The following is a 25,871-nucleotide window of genomic DNA, read 5'->3' on the forward strand; positions in this document are numbered from 1 at the left end:
AAGGACTACAATTGGTTTCAACTCGCTTGTGGAGACTATCAGAGGCCACAAAGAAAAAGGAAAAATATATGAAAACAACAAGAAGAGATGTGGAAAACAACTAGAAAGGATTGGATAGAATTGTGAACATCATTTGGACAGATTTGTGGACATCAAAGCAGCAGCAACAAGATGATTGGATCCCTTTTGGAACTTGAAATATGGGTACCCCCAACAAAAATTTTAAAATTTGGCTTTGTAATTTGGAATTAATTTGGAATTAATGTGATTTGATTGGTCTGTTAATAAAAATTATTTTTTTAAAAAATTAATACATATCTCCCACTGTTGCTTGACTTCCACATTAATGAAGGCTATAGGCACAGTGTTACCTTTTTCAGTCAAGTGTGCCTTGCTGGGCTTCCTCCCTTATTTCTTTGCCTCACCGAAGCCCCCAACATTTTAAAAGCTGCTTACAATACATCAAAGGGGGGGTTAGTATGATATGAGGTGAAAGACCCACTGGGCATGTGAAGCTCTTATTCACACGTGCTTCTAGATAATGGCCTAAACAGACCAAAAGCCACTTTTCTCCATTTGTTTGGAACAAAATAAATGTGTGAAATTGTCCTCATTTCCATGAAGTGATGGCATAATATTGTGCTCCAAAGCATTCTGCTGGGTGGCAGCCTTTCCAGAAAAACTGAGCAATTCTATGTCCCTAATTACTAACACATGCCCCTAATTGCTTCCAATATCATTAGCAAGTTCCAATAAAATTAATTAGCTGTCATGGGATTTATTTCTTCAGACACTTCACATTATTATGCTTCATATACAGTGAACAGAACAGAACATGCAATTGCCCCTTTTTTTTGAGGGGTGGGGTGGAGAAACTAACTTCTGAATTAAGCAAGATTAAGATTATATCAGGCCTTACACTGGAAAGACCTCTCCCACTAAATAGGCTGTCATTTGGAAAATATTTTCCACCATAGGTGTTCATGAAAGTACATTAATATGAAGGGGGACAAAGAGAAAGTGGAATCAGACTGCTTGGCAAAAAAGCAAGCCTTTGTCTTTCAGATGAGTTCTACAATTTCAGAAGAAGACCAGCCAGGGCCAGCCCAGGACATTTTGGCTCCAAAATGGTGCTAAGGAGCACCAGGATCTGCTGCCCCAGTGGATCCTGTCACCTGAGGCAATCACCTCACTTTGCCTCATGAATGGGCCGGCCCTGGTACTAGTCTTGAAATGTTTATTGTTTCCAGAATGTTTTGCTATGTCAATAGTAGTGTACGTTGGAACCCTCACTCACAGAACAACCATTCCGATCCCAATAAAGATACCTGTGTAGAAGCAGGCTAACATTGCTGTGCTTATGCAGGTAGCTGTTGCATGTGGCTAGAATGAGATCAGGCGCAATACATTTTAAAAGGGGAACTCACGCTGCTTGAATATAAAACCCATCCTATATTGTATGCCATGATTATAATAGCATGCCAAATTTTCTTCCCAGTGAATGTAAAAGAGTGATGAGGCTAATGATAAGCTATCTAGATATTGGTCTCATGAGAAATGGAATCTACTCATTAACATGGATGATTTTGAACAACCACCATCTATTTGCCACCTACAAGGTATGCCAACGAAAACTTTGAATTGCTTAATAAGTTGCCTCTGAAATCTGTGGTTTAACTTGCACTAATGAGCTGCTGTTCAGTTAGATTATGAAGGCAACAACAGCATTCAGAATCTTGCATTAACTGGTAAGCATCAAGCAGCTCAGATAAACATGGTAGTCAGAGCAGGAATATATATTTTTTAACACACACATATACACACCACATACAGGCTTTTTAGTCCATGCAGCCATTGAACTACAAGCAATAGCACCCAAAATATTTCCCTGTGCTCAGCTATTTCCCCCAGCAGCTACTAGATGTGTAAAAATAGCAGATATACCTGGGAGTGTGATCTATTCCACTATCAAGTTAAATTGATGGGGGAACTTCGTTTTCAGACCTGGCTCAAGCTTTAAAGACCATACCTAGTCAGGAATTAACATGGATGTTTTTGAATAACCAATCTAAAGTTGCTGTCCTGAGCACACCTACTGAGAAGTAAGTCCCAGTGCCTGGGCTTACTGACGAATAAACACCTTTAGGATCTGACTGTACATTGATCTTTGATCAAAATGAGCAGTAAACCGACTATGTTGCTGCATGCTTTCTGAAAGTGCTGTGTGGCATGAAACCAGTACTCAAAGGGCTGTCAAACTATACATTGCTAAGGGATTCAGTACTGTGTATACATATATATATATGCATAATGACATGCGTTTGCTTCTGCTACAGTACAGTTGTCCTAATGAATGGCTGAAAACCCAAGTTGTTCACCATCACAGTTACATAACATTGCACTGTAAAAAAAAAAAACCGGAATAAGCAAAAGCTACATTTTCTTCACACACAAAAAGCACCAACTGAAATCAAAGGGCAATCCAGTCATTTAAATGAATCAGAGTATTGGTAAAAGTTGGGGGAAATGATCTACACACTGTTAAAACTCTGTAGTAATTGCATTGCTAGCATTTAAGATGATGAAATGCAGAACCAGAGGTGACAGGGGCAATGCAGCTTGATCCGGTGAGTGAATATATTAATAATTGAAAACATATTTTCCTGAATGCTATTATTTTAGAACATGGTGCTAAAGTTTAGTGTGCTACTCCTCTAGCTGAAGTTGACTGGGGCTAGTATATTGATTAATGTTAAGAATGCACTGGTCCCTAAGTGTGAGAAAAAGCAGATACAGTGATGATGCCTTTTACTGGAGCATCCCCCAACACTAGCATGTAAATTTTCCTTCTACAAGGACAACAGTGTTAAAAGCTACATGTGCGGCATGTAGTAGTTATCCTTCTCTTGTTGTTTTTGCTTTCTTATTTTGTACATTACGTGGCATCAATTCTGACCTACTTTTGTCTTTCAAGTGGTTAACAGAAAGCTTGATTTATGCTTGATTCCTGAAACAGGATCTGAATTAGGTCAGTTATATCATGGTAGCCCATTTTTTGCTGCCGTCTGAGTATGGTAGCACCACCATTTAATTCAATGGAAAGACAGGCAAAAATGGTGCACCAAATTCCAGCACACTGACTTTGACATAAGTTCCACTGAAATAAATTGAACTTATTTCCAAATAAGTATAGGTAGGACTTGATTTTTTTTTATATAAAAAAGAAACAGACATGTGCTTCCCTGAAGCTGAGGTTCTATCAAGAGGCCTCCAAACACTGCTGAGGGATTTGGATCAAGCTATTAGAATCTCTTCTTAATTCTACAGAGTGCACCCAAGAAACATTCTGTTGGACTCAAGAACACACACGGAGGGCGCAAGAGAGCCCACAAAAGAACCCTGCTGACCTTAGCGAGGCACCACCGCTAAGTAGCAGTGAAACCTATGAGGATATTGCACTAGTATCTGTGGCACCTTGTAACCCTAGCCATTATAATATTTATATTAACTTAAATAATCCTAAATTTCCTTTTTATTGCAGGCTATAGCATTTGGCATTTCTGCCATAGCACCACTATTCGTATCTAAGTCTCTATGGGCTTTGCTGCAGCGGTGGTAGCATCTCTCTATAAGAGAGGAAAACAACTTTGTGTTATCTTTCCATTTTAATGCAATTTCCTGAGCATTTCTTGTTTCCTTTTTTCAGCCACCAGCTCTTGAATTCTTTGGTTCCTTGTCCGTTCGTAAGGTGGTCTCCTCCGCAAGATGATGTTGTGGTGTGGTACTTCATTTTCCAGTCCGTGAATTTTATACGGAACATCCACTGTGTTGCCTTCTGGCCGATTTTCAGTTGCATTGGAACCGGTGATGCTTATCTTGGGAACAATGGGTGGGCCTGAAGTGGTATGTGGGATGTGAACGTCAACAGGTGTTGTAAGTGTTGGAGAGGTAGCCTCTTCGATATCGTTAACCTTGCTATGGTTGGGTTCTGTTGAGTTTCCACTTCCTGTTTTGTTACTGTACATTTTACAAGACTTGCAACATAGTTTATTGTAACCAGGAATTGTACAGTACCGAGAGAGAACTTCCATGCGACAAAACATTGACTTGTCTCCTTGGCAACGTTCTTCTGGAAGAGAAAAACAGGAATTATGTGTATACTATAAAACCAGAGTCAGAATCAAGCAAACTTGGACTTAGAGGCTCCTGTATACAATATTACTAAGACCTGATACTGGGCCTTGATGGAAGCATTCTCACATTTCTTGCAGTGATCTAAAATTTCACATTAGAGTTTTACACACTGCTCCTCCAACCTTTATGATATGTGATGACAAATTAGAAGGGGACCCACTTACATTCCTGAATGTTGTGGTTTCAAGATGCTCTTGGCCTCATACATATTATGGCTGCTTAATGGGATGTAATTGTGTAGCAATGGATCCATATGGTGTCTGGGAGGGACCACTCACCAGATGGATTACCTTAATCACAGGGAGAATTTCCTTACACTTGTATCAGCAGCTGGCATTGAGTGTGGAAATTCATGAGCATCTCTGACACACTGCAGGGGTTGCATGTCGCTGTCACCATGCTGAAGCATTTCCAATAGCTTCTCTCACATGGTATCCATAACATCAGACCCCTGGCCCTGAACAACCAGCTTTAGCTTGTGCCACTGAAAACGGACTCCCGGTTCATTAAGTTGAAGAACTCCAGGGGCAGTCAATCAATCTATATTGCTGGCCACTAGATTCTGATTTTCCTTAGCCAGGGGCTGCAATGGAAACTTCAGGTAACTTCTTAGAACCTCAAATGGTTTTTTATTGCATCCCTGTTGTTGTTGTTTTGATTACAGCAAGGATTTGTTTTACATTAGTATACTGACATCCAGCTAGCAGATTTGGTAAACTGCACAAAAAGAAGGATTTCTGTTTCATGGCCTCCTAGGATTAAAAGAATTTAACAGCATTGGGATATACAGAATAAGTGGCCAGAATGGGTGGTGAAAAATTGAAGGTCAATGCTAATACATTGTAGAAGTTCTGGAGAACTCCCAAAGCAGGGGAAAAAATATTATACTAAAAAAAAGAAAGAAAGCACTTTACCACGGCAGCAAATGTTACAGTTGTAATGTACAATGCTCCCTATTCAACACACGCCATTCCATTCTCCTTCCCACCTGGGTTTCTGACCTCCCATGCTCAGTTTCCTTGTTAGGAGTCCGTCCCCCCCCGAGTTTTTTTCAGTGCTTTTTCAAACCTTGAGGTTCTCCTGAACCTGCAGACACCTCTCTCACGGCTGTAGATGGTGCCATTTTGCTGCTGTTCTATTGGTCTAACACCAGTGTTTCCTGCACCTATTATATACAGGAGGCAGGTTCTTCCAAACACCTTTGTACAGACAAGGAACTGACAGCGAAATCAAATCCAGGGTCCCTGGGGCATGCACAATACTGCTCAAGAATATGTTCCTGTCACTCATCCCTTTATGTGTTTACTTCTGGAGGACACCCATGCCGCCTTAACATAAGGTAAGCCTGAGTGAAGCAGATTTTGAACTGTTGGAAGTGACGTCATGATTTACAATCCACTGAGAAACTTTCCAGTGCAAGCCTCACTGAAATGAACCTTGTTTTGCTCTTGTCCATTTAAATGAAGCCTCCATGGAGTTCACCAGGATGATAGTAGCATTTCTTAATTAGTAGGAGGAGTGCTTCAAGCACCAGAACGTATTTGGCCTGCCCTGGTAATACTAGGGCTCAAATGGTAAAAATCCATTTGTAAAGCTCAATGGCCCTTTTAGAACAGGAGCAAGTTCTTCCAGTGAGGGCAACAAGGAGCAGAGAAGCAATGAGCGGTGTTTGTGGAGGAGGGCTTAACCCCACCTTCTATTTCCCTGCTTGAAATCCACCCTCCCGGCAGCATCGGTCCCCCATGAGGTTCCAAATGCACATTTTCAAGTGTTCTAAGGGGAAGGGTGCAAGTAACCATGATGTCATTGCAACATCACAAGGCTATTAGAACAGCACTGCAGGCAGGTATAGCAGCAGCATGTGTGTCAGGCTTTCAACCACATTGCAACATAAAGCATCACCTGATCAAATGCAGACGCATTCACTGATTTTAGAAAGGATACACGGTGTCTCTTCACACGTCCTCTACTTAAATAAATTAGGGTATGAGTGTGTTTAGTTGGCAAACATATCAGTCTAGGAAATTTAGAATTGATTAACAAAGAAGGCAACTTTAAATTAGCCCCTTTCTACATGAACTATCGGTCCTTTTGTTTTGAGGGCGAGAGAACAATAAAAAGGTGATTATTGTGTTCTATAAAGATAAGGATAACATGTATTCTTTATATATAAATCCATTCTAAGAAATAGGATTAGAATATTACCAAAGTATTTCAAACTTAAATTAAGTTTGTTGGCTGTTCAATGTAAGAACCTCTTAAAGCATCTTTAGAAAAATGCCTTATTTCAACAACAGTGAAACATTCCCCAAAACATGCAGATCAAATACAGAGCCACATGAAATAATTGACTCTTGTGATATATAGTCAATATACTTCCCATTCATAATTACATTTTATATAAAGAAATCTCCAGAAGGATAGCCATGCTAGTCTGTTGCAGCAAAAACAACAGAATCAGAGTCTTGAACATATTTTTTGGGGGCATAAATGTCTGTCAGCTGCAACCCAGTTGCACACTCAAAAGTTTATGCCACAATAAACCTTAGTCTTTAAGGTGCACTCTTGGTTGTTTCTCTTGCATATATGTCAGAGTAAGTTTATTTTGTTTTCCTAAAGCAAAACTGCCAGACCTGCTGAACTTTCATCTTATTTTATTTTGCAGTATGCATGACAGACTGGAAGTATGTCTTCAACTGAGCAGTAAGAAAAAAATAGTCATTTGCACAGTCACTTTGGTACACATTTCAACTGGCCTCATAAAAAAATATTGAAAAGCAAACTGAATTGGCACATCTTTAATAATATGTTAAATACATACAAAACACTAATAAAATATCCCTGATAAACCAAAGTGCATATAGATCTAGTGCACAATGCCCAGATACCTTATTGCACCATTCTCTATAGCCATCCATAGCTTGAAACATCACTCAACAGTTGTCTATTTAAAGGTAACTAACAGTCATGAATAAGTTGATAACAGTTAAACACCAATTATTTTACATAACAGTATTTAGTGCCAGATAACGTGTCTTTGCCTTTTTCGTTGCCATGTAAAATTACGAACAGGTTGCAGGCAATCATCATAGTAACAGCAAAATTTAAATATGTGATCACATGATAATGACAATTTTGAAGTGCTACATTGTTAGAAGATCCACAGGACCACCTTCCTAAGGGGTATGATTTGGTGGAGAAAGGTAGCAAGCAATTTGCCATGATCCTCAGGTACTGATATGCGCCTGTTATTTGATGTTTATATAAGTGGTTTTATGAACAGCAAGTTATAGATCTTCAGCACAAACACATGCCGAAGCAAATATCTACCAGTTAAAACAGGGTAAGTTGGGCAATGGCCCTTTCTTTTAGGTGGGTAGTGATCCTTTCCTTTCTCATACACCCGACTGTGCAAACGTCTGTCCAGTGTTTTAGCATTCAAGTAAAAACACCGTACATGAATATCAATTCATGGTACCAGTGCACTATTTGTATATTTAAAGCTGGAACTGGTGGTTAATGCCAATGCAATTAAAGTTTAAGGCATTTTTCTAAATGTAGTTTTTTTCTCCCTAAGCAAAATGAAACAAAGCAATAAAAATTGAGGTAATTCTGTCATTGTTCACACTGTTATGTTTGCCAGTTGACACATCTATAGATCACAAACATACACGCGCACGCACACATACACACACACAACTGAACCAGTCAAGTCAAACATGCAAATGGTGAAAAAAGACTGATGGATGCAATGATGTATAAAGAGTTCACTGCTGAACAATTCTTGACATTGCACAGCACGACAATGTCATATTGTCTCAATGATATTGAAATACTGCACACCACAACCTGTAGCATAGACCACATGTTTTGCCATACTGGTTTCCTATTTGCATTATATGTGTTAAAAAATAATAATAACAAGGAACTTTCTGGCAAAATTGTGTGAAGATTCCCTTGCTGGTTTTGGAAAGAAAAAATATAGGTAGAAGAGCTTCAATAAAAGCATAGCACAGTAGCAGCATTCGACAGGAATATCAAGAGAGTTTCATCTACCTGTAGTAATCAACTTTTTTCATGGAAACAAATGAAAATGTTAAAGCCAGGAATTTAAAAAATTGTGACGCATGAGTTAATAAGCAATGAGACTGTAAAGAACCATGATGGAATGAGCACTTTCATTTGACTACCCTGCAAAAACACTGAAGCTAACTTGTTGTAAGATAGAGGACCTTTAGACAAAAGGAGAACTTTTAGCACTACAAGGTGTCATTATTGTGATGTGATCACATTCACAATAAGTTCTCGGTTTCACCATCAAACTGAAATCATGAGCCAGTTAAGAGCCTTTTTTCACCATCACCAATCAACAAGCAAACTGATACCAGCTCACTTTTTAGAGGACTTCCAACACACCGAAGAGATCCAACTTCACACATCCAACACCTTCACGATCGCCACTGCAGCAAGTGCTACTCAATCTCCAGAGAAGAAAGACACTGTGCACCAAGGCCCAGCGCAGGGAAAAAAAGATTCAGCCCAAGGTAAGACTTGGCAGATTCAAGGAAATTTTCCATATAGGAAGAAGAATAGAGCAGAAGGCAAAGTCCACATTTGATGTGGCATGCATTTAAGGGCAAAGGCAGAGTTATAAATGGGTCTTTTACTTGAAGATATTTTCTGGATGGGATAATCTGGGTCCGGTCTTGACAGCCATTGTATCCTGTAAGTTTTCTTTGACGTATCAGATGAATTTCCTGAAAGAGAACATAGTAAGGAAAAAAAATATTAGCACATTTGTAAGCTTCTTAATGCACCATTTTGGTTGACTGAACAGAATTAGTAGCTACTATTCTAAGAAAGAAAATAGCTTTTGAAAAACTACAGCAGTACATTATTAGTTTTAAATAATGTCAGTTTGGGCACCTCTACTCAAAGTCATCACATTGGTGAAATGTCTGCAGAAAAGTCAAGACAAAACAGAACAAATTTGTGCATCACACACATGCTTTTTCATGCAGGCTTCCCACCATTTCAAGGATTTGTCACACATACAATTCTGGTTCTCCGATGGCTCTGCCTCTCTACTGGTGTGGTACACGTTTTCAAACAGGTCCAGGCTGCAACATGTATGCCTAGAAATGTTGCAGCCTGGACCTGTTTGAAAACATGTGTACCACACCAGTAGAAAGGTAGTGTCATCATAGAACCAAAATTGACACCTGCCCCCTTTTTATGTCTTTTGCCAAGCTGAACATGCAGAAGTTAAATGTGCGTAAGTTGCGGGCTTACTGTATTCTAAAAATCACTACAAAATTTAATTGTATCACTGGCACAATTGTCACAAAGCACCCACCCCAAATAAATAGAAAAGAGGGATCAGCACTCACTGGGACACAAAGGTAGAATGCATAACCTCCTTGTCTCTGGCTTGTCTTCTTTACAGAAGCCAATAACGTTTTCTCTTGTCCTGCACAGAACTTGTCTGTCTTGTGTACCATTACCACAGGTTACAGAGCACTGGAGAGAAACCAGAAACCAGGAGTCAACTTCACTTTTGCTAATTTATTGGCAGTTGGCATTTGTTACAGGTAACATGATTTATATGAAAACGATTATTTATTGTTACTTACCACTGTTCATTGTCGTCATCAGTACAACCAAGAACCCTAAACCAAAGTGGACTCTAACTGCTATATATGGTAGTGTTAGATGGTAGATTACAACAAGCCAGCCTTGTATTTCTTTGGAGCAAAGGAGCTCCAGTAACCACAGAGAGCTTCTTTTCTGCTGTAGACCTACTATGTCCATTGAAATAAAGAGGTAAGCTGTATGCATATTTGTGTTCTATGTGCATAATGAAACCCACGAGGGGCTCTGACTTGGCGTGTTTGCCTGTCTGAAGTGTTTGTAATAATTATGGTAATAATAATAGCAACTGAGCAATTATGGTAATAATAATAGCAAAAATAACAATAATAGCTATGTGGGCTACTGCCCTCAGGGTGGCTCATTGTTCCAGGTTGCTTCCCTGACCCCATAACTTGATGTGATCCTCCTCACAGCTTAGTCTTCACATGCTCTCCTCTTCAGATTCTGCATTCATTGAACTGATGACAAACATTTGACTGTTTGTTCCAGCTCCTGGCGTGTGCTTCCACTCATAGAATGGTATTCAATTTTTTTACTCAGAGCAGATCCACTGAAACTGATGGACCCAACTTAATTTCAATGGGCCTACTCTAAGTAAAATTTGGTTGAATACCACCCCTACTCTAAGTGATGGGTTTGTAGTTTCTGCTGTCTTGCACTGACTTCTGGTCCTGGGATCAGTTTTGCATTCTCGTGATTTGATCATATCATGGGCTTTGATGGCAGGTTGCATAGTCCAGTTCTTGCCCACAAAGCCACTCCCAGGATTTTGGGACTATGAAGCCTCACTGCATCCTGACATGGTGCAAAGTAGTACTGGGAATATCCCCAAAGGTTTCTGTCCCTCACCTGTGACTCAGTTACCTAACATTCTGGGTGTTAGCCAAACACAATTTTTATAACTGCACTAGAGGCTGCTGCCTTTAAAACTGGCTAACCCCTCTCCCCCTCTTTACACCTCACTCCAAACCCCTCCCCATCATTTCACAGCTTGCCCGTCCTTCCTCCTCCATCTCACAGCTTGTTCTCAAACCCTTCTGCCATAGCTCACCCAACATCCCCATGCTCCCTGTTGCTGCCACCACAGGTGGGTGGGTACCCTCCCACCCTGCCACTACCACTGGTGGGAGGGCAAAGAAGGGGAGAAAGTCTTTCCCACCTTAGTCCCCATCCTTACCCTGCCACCACAGCCAAGCTTCCTTTTGGTGTTGGTATGGCGGCCACTGATGGGGGACGTCCCTCTTTCCCCCTTCCCCCACCAGTGGCAGAAGCTCTGGCAATAACAGAGGAAGTGCAGCAAGGCTTTCTTGCTCCACCTGTCGGCTTACCTGCCTGTACCACCGTCCTTCTTTCTTCTACCCACCTGGGTCAGCTGGCAGTGGCAACAGGAAGAACATGGGAGGACATGCCTGGGGTGCCCACCTGCCTGCCTGCTTACTCCGCCACCCACACCCACCCACCCACCTGTTTGTCAGCATTATGACAGATGAGTGCAAATATAGTATAGGGACAGGCAAACTAGATTCTTTGTTTTTAACAATATGGTTATATTGCTGCACAATTATGGAAGTTAACCAACAAACATGCATCTTGTGCAATCTTGACATTCGATGTCCCCCCCCCCGCCCCATAATGTGAAACACTAAGGCTCACAACCAATTCACTAATGCGAATTTGACACCACCCTTATTAATATAGGCACTTCCAAATGTAATTTGAACAACAGAACAAAATCCTGCTTACCTGTGACCAGGGTCCTATCCGCCACTGCGCAGGGCAAAGCTCCCGGTTGCAAACCCTCCTGCCCTCTGGGCGATCGCTGTTGCAGTATTTGGCATGGACAGAGCGGTTTGTGTTATCGTGCAGCGGTTGGATGCAGCGGACAGAACGTACCTGATATCCTGTTTTCCCACAACTTTTGCTGCAAGGTTCCCAGTCTCCTGTAACCCATCTGGTTCAATGAAAAAGAAGTCCAGGCTGGTGAGTTTATATTGCACATGTTTAAGTCACACCATAATAATTTGATGATTGCTATTTCTTAATGTCATGGTTTCAGGGCAGCTTCTCTCATCACATCTTGTACACATATCCATGGTGTGCCAATCAGGTAGGATGCACATGAGCAAATTGCATTACATCAGCTGGGAAACCTATAGGCCCTAATCCCCCACCCACACGTGAGAGTTTTTCACAACTGATGTAGGTCACATGGAGTTGGATTCAGACTTGGTCATGCTTAGAGTGGACCAGTTGAAATCAATGGGACAATTTAGTCATGACCAACATAAGCCGCATTGATTTCAGTCAGTCTTCCTCTAAGCATGCCTTAGGAAGGAATTCAAACTCCTGGCAAGGAAACAGAAGGGTCAAATGAAGCTGCTTTCTTGTCTCCTAGAAGTGAACATCCGGGGCAGGATTCAACTAATGAGTTCTGTCAGTGGAAGCACAATACAGCTCCCTCTCTCCCCTAAATTGGCTTGGTTCCGGGGGGGGGGGGTTTGGATTGTTCTGTCTGGCAAGTTGAAGGCATGCTATGATGGAATGATTGACACAGCATGGGCTGCTCAAGCTGAGGAGGAAGAAAAACCTAGCGGGACGTCTCTAAGAATGTTTAATCATGGCATTATAGCTGTGTAATGTTGTTGGTTTTCATTTGAATAATTAATTGTTTTCTGTCACTGCATGTATTCTTATCTATCCAAGTTATTAATTTTGTTCCATTCTTGAATTATGACAGTTGAAGGAAACAACAAAAACATTCTACTCTAGGAGCTTCACTGAGCCTCTTCAATACTTTGTAGTTTTTTAAAACTGTAGTTTAGAAACCATTTTGATGGCCCGCCCTCTTCCTAGTTTGACATCTTTAAACTTTTGCCAAAAATTAAAATTAAAATTAAATGTAAGGATAACGTATGGAAACTTTACATGGTCACAAAAATACTGAGCCATTAAACCGACAGATATTATTACATAAGCACAAAAGATACGAGATCTCATTATGCACCCTAACAGTGATCTGAATTATTGTGCTAGATCCCTCCCCATGAAACGTTTGTTTGTTTGTTTTGCCTGTGGCAGCTTTGCTGGATTTACAGGAAAAGAATTTCCTTCTAGGCTCCGTAACAACAGCTATTTGTAATGTTCTAAATAATTCATGTGGAAACCAGCAGGGGGATAAACCACTAAAACAAGTGTTGTTGGTAGATGCTGGCATAGGAGCAGCATAATTCTTAGAGATGAATTTGCTGCTTTGGATATGCCGGCAATTCAGCAATCAACCAAGGAACCGCATGAGAAAGAATGAGGGCCACAGCAATGCAGTTTGTCCTGCCATTATAAAGCTTTCAGAGCAATCTTATGTGTTTCTCTCAGGAGCAGTGCTAAAGTCCTTCTAAATCTTTACTGTACTATGCTAATGAATATAATATTAACCTCTGTACTTTCTGGATTTTTCAAAATTCAGTAGACACCATGATGCAAAAGGGAGCTTGCAACTCCCAGTAGGGTTAAAAGGAGTTTCATTCATCACCCCGCTGTTGCCGAGAGCCAGCCTTGGTGACACAGAGGATGGCAATTACGTCCTAAAAATGCAAACATTAAAAACCCCAGCATTTCAAATCTCTGGCCCCAAAGCTTTGCCAAGGAAATAGTGGAAAATGTAACAAAGTGCATTAGAGTCAGGCTCAGGCTCCATCTAGCCCAGTTTCTTGTACCCGAAAACGTATAAGAGCACACACAGTTCAATAACAGACTGAGGTCTGGGTGAACGGAGCACCCACTGTAGATGGTGCTCACACCCCTCCTGATCATTTAGGGCCAAATAGGCTAATGGCCACTCCTCTGTCTCCCTGGGAATGCCTAGAAGGTGCCCTCTCAGACCTTAAATTCAGGCACAATGAACATGTTGTGGGGAGGGGACTGGGATCACAGTGGAGATGCCACCCCCAACCTAAACATGTTCCTTTAAAGACCTTCAAATTAATGTCCATGGTTTGGGACCTCTTTCCTACTAGCTTTTCTCCTAGCACCCTGCCCGCATAGCCCTGTCTTTGATGACTGCTTGTGAGCTCCCACTGGTGTGCAAAGTGACAGAGGGCATTGCACAGATTGTTCCACAGCTTGCACTGACTTCCTGCTGTCTTCTAGGCAGAACTGAAGCTCATCTTTTTGAAATGTAAAATGACTTTGATATTAGGTATGTTGACTCAGAAGTAGGTCCCACCATGTTCCATGGGACTTACTCCCAGCAAGGGTGTGTGGAGCCTTAGAGCCTGCCAACTCATGTTCTTTAAGTTCAGCCAGGAACATCTATACCGCCTGAACATTCTGGACCATACCACAAGGACATATAGGGGGGCATTCAGTCACATTTTATTCACAGTAGACCCACTGACCTTAGTTAGGTCGATTGAGTTCATTGTCCGGATTCAACTAACAAGTGCCGCCACTAGCAGAAGCCAACCCAAAGATTCCTGCTAGTGCAAGGGAGCTTTCCCCCACACTCCTCCCCATGCACCCCCCCCAATTGGCTTGGGCAGGGGCTTGGAGAACCATACACAGAGCAGTGCACAGGCAGAGGAGAGGGGGGAATTGTTCCATCTGGCTTGGGCTGGCAGAATGTCTGCTGTAACCAGTGCTCCCCCCCCCCTAAAAAATGTTTAGGGGTACTCTCATTTTCCTACTCATATTCTAATATTGCCCCTCAATGAGGCCAAACTTAGATTCACAAAATGTTTAGGGGTATGCGTCCCCCCAGAAAAAAGCACTGGCTACATCACTACGTTGAATTCCTCACAATGGATCTACACTGAGTAAAAAATTAACTGAATACCACCCATAGAGATATTTATCAATGCTTTTTATCACTACAGAGGAACTCCTGTCCTTTGCTTACTTACCAAAGTCAGAGTCATTTTTAGAAGCACTGTAAAGACTCCCTTGTCTGTTGGCATTTGAGGGCCAGCCAAAGAGCATATGACAATTTTAATTAATTTTAGTTATATTCTGTTGTTACTTGCTACAAGCTATGCATTATGGATGCATTAGAAACTTAAACAGAGAATTAAAATAAGATTCCAACTCCTTACAGCCTAGTGATTTGGGACAGAATTGCCAGAATGCAGGCTGGAGCTATCATTGCCCATCCATTCCCTTTTTCTGTTAATTTGACTACTCACTTTCAAAATCCCGCAACAATAACAAAAATAAAGCTTTTGATCAGTGTACTCCTTTGTTGTGATGTCCACAAAATAATTATACAGTTTTCTAACGGCTAAAGGATGAACAGGCTCACACTCTATTTGTGTGTAAACAGAATAATGGCATGATTAGTTGCGTGAGACATGAATGGGGATGCAAATGTGAAAGCACATTGGAATCTGATCCCTATTTAAAGCAACAAAGTGCAGAATTACTGCATTCTCAGTTGGGTGTGCCCTTGGATGCGCATCTGAGAGTGTGATGGAATTATGTTCATTGTTCTCTATCCAACAAGTGATAATGATCCATAATACTGTTTATACATTCTTAAATTGCATATGGGTATGCATTTCTTTAGGTGGATGGGGCCAAACAGTATCTCATCCATCCTAATCCAAGCCATTAAAAAATAATATCTTTCCCCCAAAAAAACCAAACCCTGTAACAAGAATAAAGCATGAAATTGGAAAATATAATAATTGCTTAAACAGTTATTTTTGCAAGCCAAGAATACCTACTTTCCACCCACTCCCCAACTAACCCACATCTTTAAAAGCTAGGCTGCGAGTTTTATTGGTGTTTCGATTAGGACTAGTCTTTGACATTTTCTGCAATAACAGCCCATAATGGGTATGCAATCCATAAAACAGAAATTACCCCCCGCTGCCGCTGCCACCCCCCAAATCAAAATCTACTTTGGAATTGGGGAATCATTAATTTTTAGGGAATTTTTCCCCGCAACAAGCTAAATTCTGAGAATTACATTACATCATTGCATAACTCTGTTTGGGCAATATTCTACACACCACGGCTAGAAAGCAGTTCTAACCTAAAGCAGCCACAAAGGAAGGGAGTGGAGAGGTCATTTGAGGCTAGTTCCAGGCACTTCTTGATTATTATGCAACAGTGATGAGTTATTCCAGTAGAAAGAAATGCTTACATTGGCTGGGAACATTCCTGGAGATTACACACTCTGCGAATGGGCTTTGGTTTCTGGATGGACTCACAGTAACTGCGATGAACCATCTTGTGGTCAGTCTTCCTCCGACAACCATATTTTGTAAACTGATGACCTTAGGAAAGAGACTTTCTGTTATCTTCAGCATTCCACACAACTCAGAATGCCCTGAAACCTGCTATGAGACCTATTAAGCTAGGGGTAAAATGAGAGTTTCTCTGTTTTGCAGGGAGGCCTGATTCAGATGACTATTTACCACCCTCGAGATCATCCATGGGAATGTGGGGAGCTGCTCGCAGGCCTGCCTTGTGGCTGGAATCCTGTGGACAAACCAATGTTATGAATTCTACGGCCTGTTTCACTTCCTGCATCAGTTCATACAACAAGAATTTCATGTAACCCCAAGCCTAATGGCAGCTTCTAGGGCTCCCACACACAATCCTGGGGGGAGTGGGGGGGGGAACACAAAGTGTCTGAACTGTGCCAGAGATCCCACACTTACAAAGATGTGGGATCTTCCAGTGTACTTGCTACCTACTACCTGGCATGTGGGAAAATGTTACGGTTGGGTAGAGTCAGGGCTGGCCCAAGACATTTTGGCACCTGAGGCGAATCACAAAATGCTGCCCCACCCCCGGCCCACAAGGGGAAAATAGGGAAGTGAAGATTTACATCAGGAAGAAGGTAGGGAATAAAGATCAACATTGGGAACAAGGTGGGAGGAGACCAGCAGTGTCTCCTTTTCACTGAGAGGCCGCTATGTAGGGAGCAGGGGGACCACTGCTGAAGAGCTGGCAGATCCAGTCTCCAAGCAGCACATTGCACTCAGAAAAAGGCAATGTATTCCTTGGAGGCTGGATCTGCTGCCCCTGTGGATCCTGCTGCCTGAAGTAGCTGCTTCCCCTTACCTAATAGGTGGTAAAAGTAGAATGAGAGAGCTTGAAGCAGGTCCTGAATTGCACAGCAGATAGAATTATGGGAGCCAGGAAATGAATGAACAGGTCCTTATTTAGATGCATACATCTTCCAGAAGCAGGTTGCAGAACCCACTAGCAGTTATCCATGGCTCAATCTTCTATGGGCTACAATGTACATTCTGTGCTGGAATGCTTATACATTAAAACATGTTGCCAGCACTCATTCATTTATATTCTCTCAGTTACTGAATGGAGCTGTCCTCATGCATTCAACCTGCTATCTGCTTTCTAAATGTGCAATACAGTATGAATAATGAGCAGCAATAAATAGCCTGCTTAGAGAGTGTTTCTAGACCTGCATTTTCATGCTATTCATTCATTTACCCACCCATTAAATCACAACTGAGGACGTTCAGGTACATTTACTCTTTGATTTAGTTTACATGTACAAATTTGTCATTAGTGAATTTGAAATCAAATGGGCTGCAATGGGTGGATAATTCATTACAGGTATCACCACAAACATGGGGATTTTCAGTGAAGGCCTTTCATATGTTCTGCTGATGATATACATCTGCATGTCTGAGCACATACACAATTACATAGTACAATCCTATGCATGTATACCTGGAAAACAGTCCTATTGAGTTCAGTGGGACTTTCTTCCAGGTAGTGTGCATAGGATGGCCCCCCTAAGTAACCCTCAGAAAGCTATGCATATTCATCAGTTAGCACCCTTTCGTTACCTCCTCCACAGGGTTTTGAACACTGTGACCACTTTTTCAAAGCCCACTCAAACGTTACTGAATCTTCCAGAACGTCGTTGTTGTCAACATTCAAAGAGTCTTCATGGATCATGTACTTGTATGTCAGTGTAATCTTGACGTTACCATGAGGAATTGCCTGGTCAGACAAATAAGGCATACCTTTTCAGCAAGGTCATTTGGAATATCATAGAGACACTCTGAAAACAGATTAAAAGCCCCCCCCCCCTTAAATTAAGCTTCAGAACACATTTTAGAGATAGAGGGCAACTTTTCTCCCAGTCCATGTGTGGGATTGACCTTCAGGGTCCTGTATTCTTATGATATATACAACTTTTAACGACAACCGGATCATACACTCATGTGTTCCCTTCTCACAGAATTTGCAAGAAGGGCTTACTACAAGGATGGGCAGGATTAGGACCAAGAGACTGCCCACTACTGTTTCCTTGTGGGGAGACACTCAAAACTGTAGATCCAGGGTAGCCAATGTGTGGTGCCTTCCAGATGTTGGATCACAACTCCAAATACCTTTGGCCTTGCTGCCTTGGCCTGATAGAAGCTGTAGCCCAACAATAACATCCAAAGTAACATCCACATCGGCTACCACAGCTGTAGAGAATTTGTTTATTTATTGCGGGTACAATTAAACAATTTAAAAGTAAATGCAATAACAACAACACACCCACCCACCCAAATTAAAGACAGCTTGGGAAAATAAAAGATTGTTTCCAGGCACTAAAAGGACAATGAGGTAGGTACAAGGCGAACCTCTTGGAGTAGAGAAAGAAGAGGAGGTACTGTCCTTCCACGTCTTAGTATAGTTCCACTTCTCTTCCTCCAGAAAATGCTCAATAAATACTCCCAGCCAGAGTAGTAGTTTTGCCTGGGCAACAGCCAGACTCTGGCCTCACTCTTATGGCTCTCCAGCCTTTCTCTAGGTATATCTGCCTGGGAAGCTGTGTTGCTTTTCCCCTGCTACCTGCTTTCTCCCTTGCAAGTAAGCCAGCTTGTCTGGTTTTTTGGACATCTACATCTGAAACCTCTACACACAGATGTAGCAATATATAAAGTTACCACCATTAAATATGCCCTTGATTTTTAAAACAGATGTCCTAACAGATGCAATCCATAAAATACTGTACGTATGACTCAGTCTAATCTAGACACTCTCATCTTCAAGTTACTTACCAGAACGGTGATTCCATTACGTAAGGGGCCCATAGTTTGCACCATTTCCCTATCCTCATCGTTCCGATACTCCCATTCTACACCCATGTTGACAAACACTTTGGAGTCTGGCACGTAGTTCTCTTCGTTCAAAATAAATTTCCCTGTATCTCGGTTCTTGATAGCTAGAAATAACAGGACAAATATAACATCTTCAAGAGACTTCAATTCACTTTCTCTTTCTCTGCCCTCCCTCTTTTTCTGAGACTGGAAGGCTTCAGGAAGAGGTCTGTCTGCTTGCTTTATTTATTAGATGTATTTAGAGAACTTATATACAGTACTAAGGTAAAGGTAAAGGTACCCCTGCCCATCAGGGCCAGTTGTGACCGACTCTAGGGTTGCGCGCTCATCTTGTTCAAGAGGCCGGGAGCCGGCGCTGTCCGAAGACACTTCCGGGTCACGTGGCCAGCGTGACGAAGCTGCATCTGGTGAGCCAGCACCAGCACCGCACACGGAAACGCCGTTTACCTTCCCGCTATAAAGCGGTACCTATTTATCTACTTGCACTTAGGGGTGCTTTCGAACTGCTAGGTAGGCAGGAGCTGGGACCAAATGATGGGAGCTCACCCCGCCGCGGGGATTCGAACCGCCAACCTTTCGATCAGCAGGTCCTAGGCTCTGTGGTTTAACCCACAGCACCACCCGCGTACTGCTTTTCACTAAAAAAAAAAGAGAGAAGATCCCAATTTGGTTTATATAAAAATGTGAGTAAAAATGTAAAGGACAATTGTCATAAAAGCAAAAGAGAACAAAAACACCTAATAAGACAGCAGACTAGGATCTAAAAACTCCTTAAAAAGGGGGTAGGGGCGCTTTGCCAACAGGACAACAGAGCAGGTGCCAAGCAGGCCTCTTTAGGGAGAGGACTCCGGAACCAAAAATGCCCTCTCTCTGATGACCATCCGCCTTATCTTGGATGATGGGTGGATCCAAGGAAGAACACTGTCAGGTGATCTCAGCGTCTGTTGGTTGATATGGAGCTAACCTTCCTTTAGGTACCCAGGGACCCAAGTTGCCTGCAAGGCAAACCCTGTCCACCGTTTCATCTGTAGATGGTGCTATCTTGACTGACCAGAAGGAAAATGTAGAGATTGTACTCTTGCATGCCACCCCAAACTCCAAGCAGTGCAAGATTCTGGGGTTCTGGGCACTTACCCAGGATATGTGTTTCCTTTGGAAGGTGGTGTCTTTATGATATATGGCTTATTCACACATATATACAACCTGAGCCTATGATGGAGGGGTTCAGAGCATTATCACCCCAAGAGGGTCTTGCTTCCCCCATAGTCACAGCCTTGGATTGCAACAAAAAACAGGCATAGCTCTGTCTCCCAGATGCCCAACCTAAGGTTACCAGATGTCCCCGGTTCCCGGGGACAGTGTCCTGATTTACAAATCAGTCCCCATACAGAATCCATTGAAGTTGAAAATTTTCCCCGATTCATTGAAAAAATTTTGGTAACCTTAGCCCAACCTGCAACCTGCCAGCTTCTAGCTCGCATAGACCTTCGGGTATAGGGCGGTATAGGAATTAATTAATTAATTAATTAATAATAATAATTACTCTCAGATTTGGACTTTATCTTTCTAACTACAAGGAGTTGACGAGGTGCCCCAGAGCCAGAAATTCAATCCTTGCTGGATCCAGAAATTAGAAGGGTCTCAGGCATACAGCCTAGTTCGCCCTCTCCTCATAAGGATCTGTGTCTCAGCAAAGTTCACCACAAGGAGCTGCTGCTGCTGCTGCTCTGTATGGTGTGCAGAGATGGCGACGTCGCCTCCCCAACATTTGAAGGAAAATATGTTGGCACTGCAGACTCGACAGGGAGTGACTCTGTCATCGGGCAACAGACACTGCTGACTCTCGCACCCTGTCACAGCCCTCTCCCTTGGAAGGAAGCCCTCAGTGCAGTCAGCTATTTTATCTACGAGCTGATAAATCGTTTGGGGCTGAGCCTATGTTATGCCATTCATTTGATTTTGCATTGCAGACCTGGAATCGGAGAACCAGCTGAACCTATCTGATAACAGAGCTGTGAAGAAATACATTCACAAGGAACAACTGGCGTCTATTGTGCATTATTTTACTTTGTGAATTCTGTTCTAACAGACCCAAACAAATACTTGTCCTGCCTCTTCATCCCCAGTATCTTTTCAGCTACCTGGTCTTTTTTGTCTGCTTCAATGGTGTGTCTTACATCAGCTCTGAGACGAAAAACAGAGCAAATCATGCATTATGTTTCCAGATCAAGCAGCTGAATTTCTGTTAGCATTGCCCTGCCTGTTGCATTACAAGTCTCCTGCCCCTGTCCCTGTGGATCCCTGCCCTAGAATCTTGTTTTCTTCATGCCTGAAGTAACAAGATAAGAATGCCAGAGAGTATGCGCAGTGATTGATTTCTTTTCACTATATAATACACACACATATTGGGGCTTTAGTGTGTTTGGAAACAAACCCACCTGTTCTTTGCTGGTGTGTGGGGGTCTCTCTAAAATTAGAAAGTGGTTTAGAAAATTCACTCTGCACCTGCTCAGGGGCACCATCTCTTTACTGAGAAATATACCATGTTAGTCATTCTCAAAGTATGGTAGAACGTATTATTATTATTTCAGTGAGTCTACTCTGAGTTTGACTAACAGTTTATTACACTCAGAGCTTGTCCACACCAGAGTTCACTGTGTGTTTATGGCTGCTGGCATTCCCATTTAATTTGTGTAGTGCACACAATGTTATCCTTGAATAACACCAGTCTTGATGTTTCCCTTCTATAAATTCAGGTTTAACCAACATGGGGATAATCAAATGAGTTGAGAGAAATTGGGCGCCAAACCTCTCCACCTGGATGTTTCACTGCTTTCTGGGGGTGTGGATCCATCATTCCTTTGCTACACCTTTTTTCCACACCCACTGCTTCCTCAATGCTTCCATTTCCTTTCTGGTGGAGTGTGTAACTATTTCAGCTACACACCTGAATGGAGCTTAGTCCTATGTATATTTCATTTGATCCCTCATAAAAAAAAAATTACAGTGAAATTCTACATGTATCTACTCAGAACTAAGTCCCATAGCGGTAAATCTATATAAGATTGAAATCTGAAAATTTCACAGATAGGAGACAAACAAACAAATGTACAGGTTCAAACTGAGGACTATCCAACACCATCACTGAGAAGGCCTTACACTGGATGAGAAACTGAAACTGAATCAGCAAGACATGCCAACACATGCTATTCTAGGTAAATGTTTCTGTTCCACAGCTCCATGTGCTTTCAGATGCTCAGTTTGTGCCTGGGTGGGCTTCCCTACTGACTTCAAAAGAGGGAGCAGTTTTCCATATGCACCCCATTTAAGGATATATCCCTGTGCTTGAATTTGGATCAATGGCTTAACGTTGCAAGAAGGTAACTTCTGGCCTGAGAGGTGTTTGACAGCTCCCTGTTTTAGCTTCCCCAGGTAGATGGCAAAAACAGGAGGTTAATGACTTCCTGGTTATAAGCTCTACATGGCTAGCAGACTGCAAATGGGTTACATGTGTGCAGGCTGACACTGCGTATGCTGCCTCTGAGTTTTATTAATCTTCAGAAAGAACTTAGCAAATGGAATCAATTACCTAAGGAAATCGCTTCAGCTGAATCATCTGGCTGAGATGCTAAGTACAGCAAATCATTCCTCTGTGAAGGTGACTGGATTAGATGAGGCCCCTTTGAACTTGAGGGGTCTACCGTCTCACTCTATCTCTTTTCTGCACTTCAAATGTTGCTGCAGCCTTTGCTACTGAACCTTGCTACAGCCAAATTTCCTGGCCAATCTCTAAAAATAATTAAGTCCTCTTTCATCTTTCTTCCTACTTTGACTGTCAAAATAATAATTCCAAATGTGGCAGTTTCATACACTTGTTGCCTTGCCTTCTCTGTTGCTCTGGGGTGGGGGTGGGGGGACCAACCCTTGTGTCTCTTGCAATCCCTTCCTAAAGTGCTGTCAGGGTCGATACCAGGCTTTAAAAGCCGGAGGTTTATATATTGCCCGTGCTTCATCAGAAACAGTTTGTCCAGCATAAGGAATAAGTTTGTACAAAGAATGCTATGAGTCCCACGAGGCTCCACGGAACATCAGTGCAGGGGAAGCATTTACTAAAGGAAAACGGGGGGGGGGGGGGAGTGATTCATGGCAGTTACGAGGCTATTTGTTGTGAATCCACTTCTAATTAATAACATTCTGCAAGACATTGTCTATTATTGATCCGCTGAATTGGAAGGAGAGGATTTCAATTACTGTTTAAGCTTTGTGATTGATTGAGCATCCTTGCGATGGATGGCTCTGAATCTGAAACTGAATGCACCAGGATGCTATAAAGGCATATGCAAAAGCAGAACCAGTGAGCCCATTGACTAGGAAGCACATTCTCTGTAACAAATAAATATGGAAACTGCATGCAATGGCGGAGGAAGGGGGTGTGGGGGTGCGGGCAACCCTGGGGGGTCATCACTGAGAGGGGGGTGACAAAATGACTGTATATATGTGTAAATAAACCATATATCCTAAAGACACAGTCTCCACTGTCCCTCATTCCAAGGAAACCAAACCCTGGGTAACTGCCTGGAACCTCTGGTATCTCAAACCACTTGGAGATTGGGGTGGTATGCAGCAATTTCATTGTCATAATATTAGTTTCCTCATAAGGAGAAATTCTTCTCTTGGTTGATTTTATTTTTTAAACAGACAAAATATATTTTCATATCGTCAGTAAAAACAAATGTACAGAAAAAGATGGTGATAGAACAATGCTGATAATGTAATACTCACCAAGATTATGAATGGAGGCATCCGATTCTTGTATTAATAAGTGCCGTGCACCTGCTGGGATTTCAAACATCTTGATGTAACCTGTAGGGACACATTAAACCAGTGCAGGTTGTTGTTATTACAGAGAAAGGAAAAGAGGGTCAGATTACTGAGCCATCCTTTGGGGGGCAAGGTCCCTCAGGCTCCGCTCCAGCTGGCACCCCTGTTGTTGACTATGTGTTTTATAAGATTTTATGACACAAATTTGTATTCTAAAGTATCAAACACCTCTTTGTAGAGGATTTCCTAAAAAATGAGAGCATATGTATATATCTGAAGTGCATTTAAATTCATTTAAATAAACAAACCAAGTATGTTTAAATTGCCCATTGGCTCACTTGAAAGCTAAGCAGATCAAAGTCTAAAAAGGTTCTACAAAAAGTGAATACAGACATGCACAAATGTAGCCCCGTGGAAGGTGTTTAGACCAAGAAGGAAGAACAACCTTGCCGGAAGTAAGGCCCACTAAGTAGACATATCTAGGATTTAACTATAAGCCCCCAATCCACTGAGCCTTTTTAAGTGCACAAATGGGTTCACACACACACACCATAGGCCCTATTGGTGTAGGCCATAGTACTTCCAGGAAAGTACTTCTGCTGTTCTGCACCAGAAGCTGTTCAAACACAATGCTTTGTTGCAGCACCGGAAAAGAGATGTTAAAAACAAAGTTACTATGTCCTTCTGAAATCTTCCTGCATGCCTCTCTGGGGCAGGAGCGCTATACAGAAAATGGACTGACCTTGCTTCTTTGGTGCCCTGGAGAATGTTCCTTTCACCACTTTGCAATGGGCGTTGTCTCCACCACACACGCCACACTTGTCCTCTTGCTTTGACGAGCCAATTACCTTGTCACAGCCAACTTTCTGCAGAGAATGAAAAGCAATTACTCCTGCTTGTAAGAGCCTGCATTTTCCTCCGGGTTTTCTTTTCACCAGACAAAGATATAATAAACAGCACATTTGTCTCTTCCTAAAAGGGCATGTTGATATCCACATGAGTTTTTATAATGACATTTCACCCTGATAAATTGGTTTCTAACTGCTTGCTTAACTGAACTCTGATATTAATTCATTATCAAAGGATTTCAAGTACATGTTGCTATTCAGGATTTGAGCATATTGCAGGCATTTAATCCAATTCACATAAATATTTGGCTATTCATGCTCAGAAAATAACACTGAAGACAACAGTACACATTTCTCTCCCCCCACATGAAGAAATGGTACTCCAGAAATGAACGAGGCCTCTAGTCACACACTATGGCGAAGAGCCCCAGTACAAAGACCTCCAGGTGTTTCTTTTCCAGTAGCTAAGAGGAGATTAAGAAGCCATTTGGAGGTCTAGTAGACGGATAGAGAAGCTAATAAAATCTTGCATATGTATGACATTCTCATGCACATGTGACTGTGGCTTGCAACCATGGTGTTTTCCTGAACAGAAATCAATTTAGTTGTATGCTCAAGAGCCTTCTCAAATTAGATACTGAATTCACTTTGCAAAGGTACTAGGCGTGGCTGAACGGTTCTCAGCCCAATTCCAAACCCAACTCCATCCTTCTTAGGCAGGTAAGTTTTCAGAGACTCTAGTAAAACAATGAACCATGGCAGGATTGATTTTTAGTAAACTTCAGTGATTACACTTAAAATGACTACTTACTTGTAGATCCGCCATGGAGAAAAGTGTCCCATTGAAATGTTGATATTATACTCATTCTTGCAAATAAGAAACAGGAAAAAGGAATTGATGCCACCACTTACCAGGCACTCTCCTCGCACACAGATACTATGAGGATCCTTATATGAGCACCTTGTTCCATCATGCACCAGTCTTTTCATATAGACAACGTCATTAGTCTCCTTGGACTCACAATAGAGATGGCACCTTTCTTTGGCTACAAGGGAAAAGAGTCCTGTGATTTATCTCTTCAGCTGATGGTTCTTATCCGATCAGACTGCAGAAGGCAATTCAGTTAAAATCATGATCTTTGAATAAAAATGTGCAGATTTCCAAAGATTCCAATCAACCCACTAGAAGTAGAATTTAGATCCATGTAGAGGGGTTCCCACTAAGTTCAGGAGAAGTGGACCACACTAAGGTTACCAGATATCCCCG

The 25,871-nt window shown here is 41.9% G+C and overlaps 1 protein-coding gene across 2 annotated transcripts in view; it reads right to left on the minus strand.

Moving 5' to 3' along the window:
- Window positions 1-518: 518 nt before the first annotated feature.
- ADAMTS2 (ADAM metallopeptidase with thrombospondin type 1 motif 2) overlaps window positions 519-25,871 on the minus strand; it is a 220,837-nt gene continuing 195,484 nt past the window's right edge. For both annotated transcript variants that reach the window (XM_080991360.1, XM_080991361.1), the window contains exons 13-22: window positions 25,517-25,650; window positions 24,499-24,622; window positions 23,718-23,798; window positions 18,876-19,039; window positions 17,667-17,823; window positions 15,986-16,118; window positions 11,590-11,797; window positions 9,585-9,714; window positions 8,862-8,951; window positions 519-4,129 (exon numbers count right to left, since the gene is read on the minus strand). In XM_080991360.1, coding sequence (XP_080847486.1) covers window positions 3,666-4,129; window positions 8,862-8,951; window positions 9,585-9,714; window positions 11,590-11,797; window positions 15,986-16,118; window positions 17,667-17,823; window positions 18,876-19,039; window positions 23,718-23,798; window positions 24,499-24,622; window positions 25,517-25,650 — 1,685 coding nt within the window. In that variant the 3' untranslated portion in view covers window positions 519-3,665. The remainder of the gene's footprint in view (window positions 4,130-8,861; window positions 8,952-9,584; window positions 9,715-11,589; window positions 11,798-15,985; window positions 16,119-17,666; window positions 17,824-18,875; window positions 19,040-23,717; window positions 23,799-24,498; window positions 24,623-25,516; window positions 25,651-25,871) is intronic.

This window comes from Podarcis pityusensis (genome assembly GCF_964106645.2).
Source record: "Podarcis pityusensis genome assembly, chromosome: 2".
Taxonomy (NCBI): domain Eukaryota; kingdom Metazoa; phylum Chordata; class Lepidosauria; order Squamata; family Lacertidae; genus Podarcis; species Podarcis pityusensis.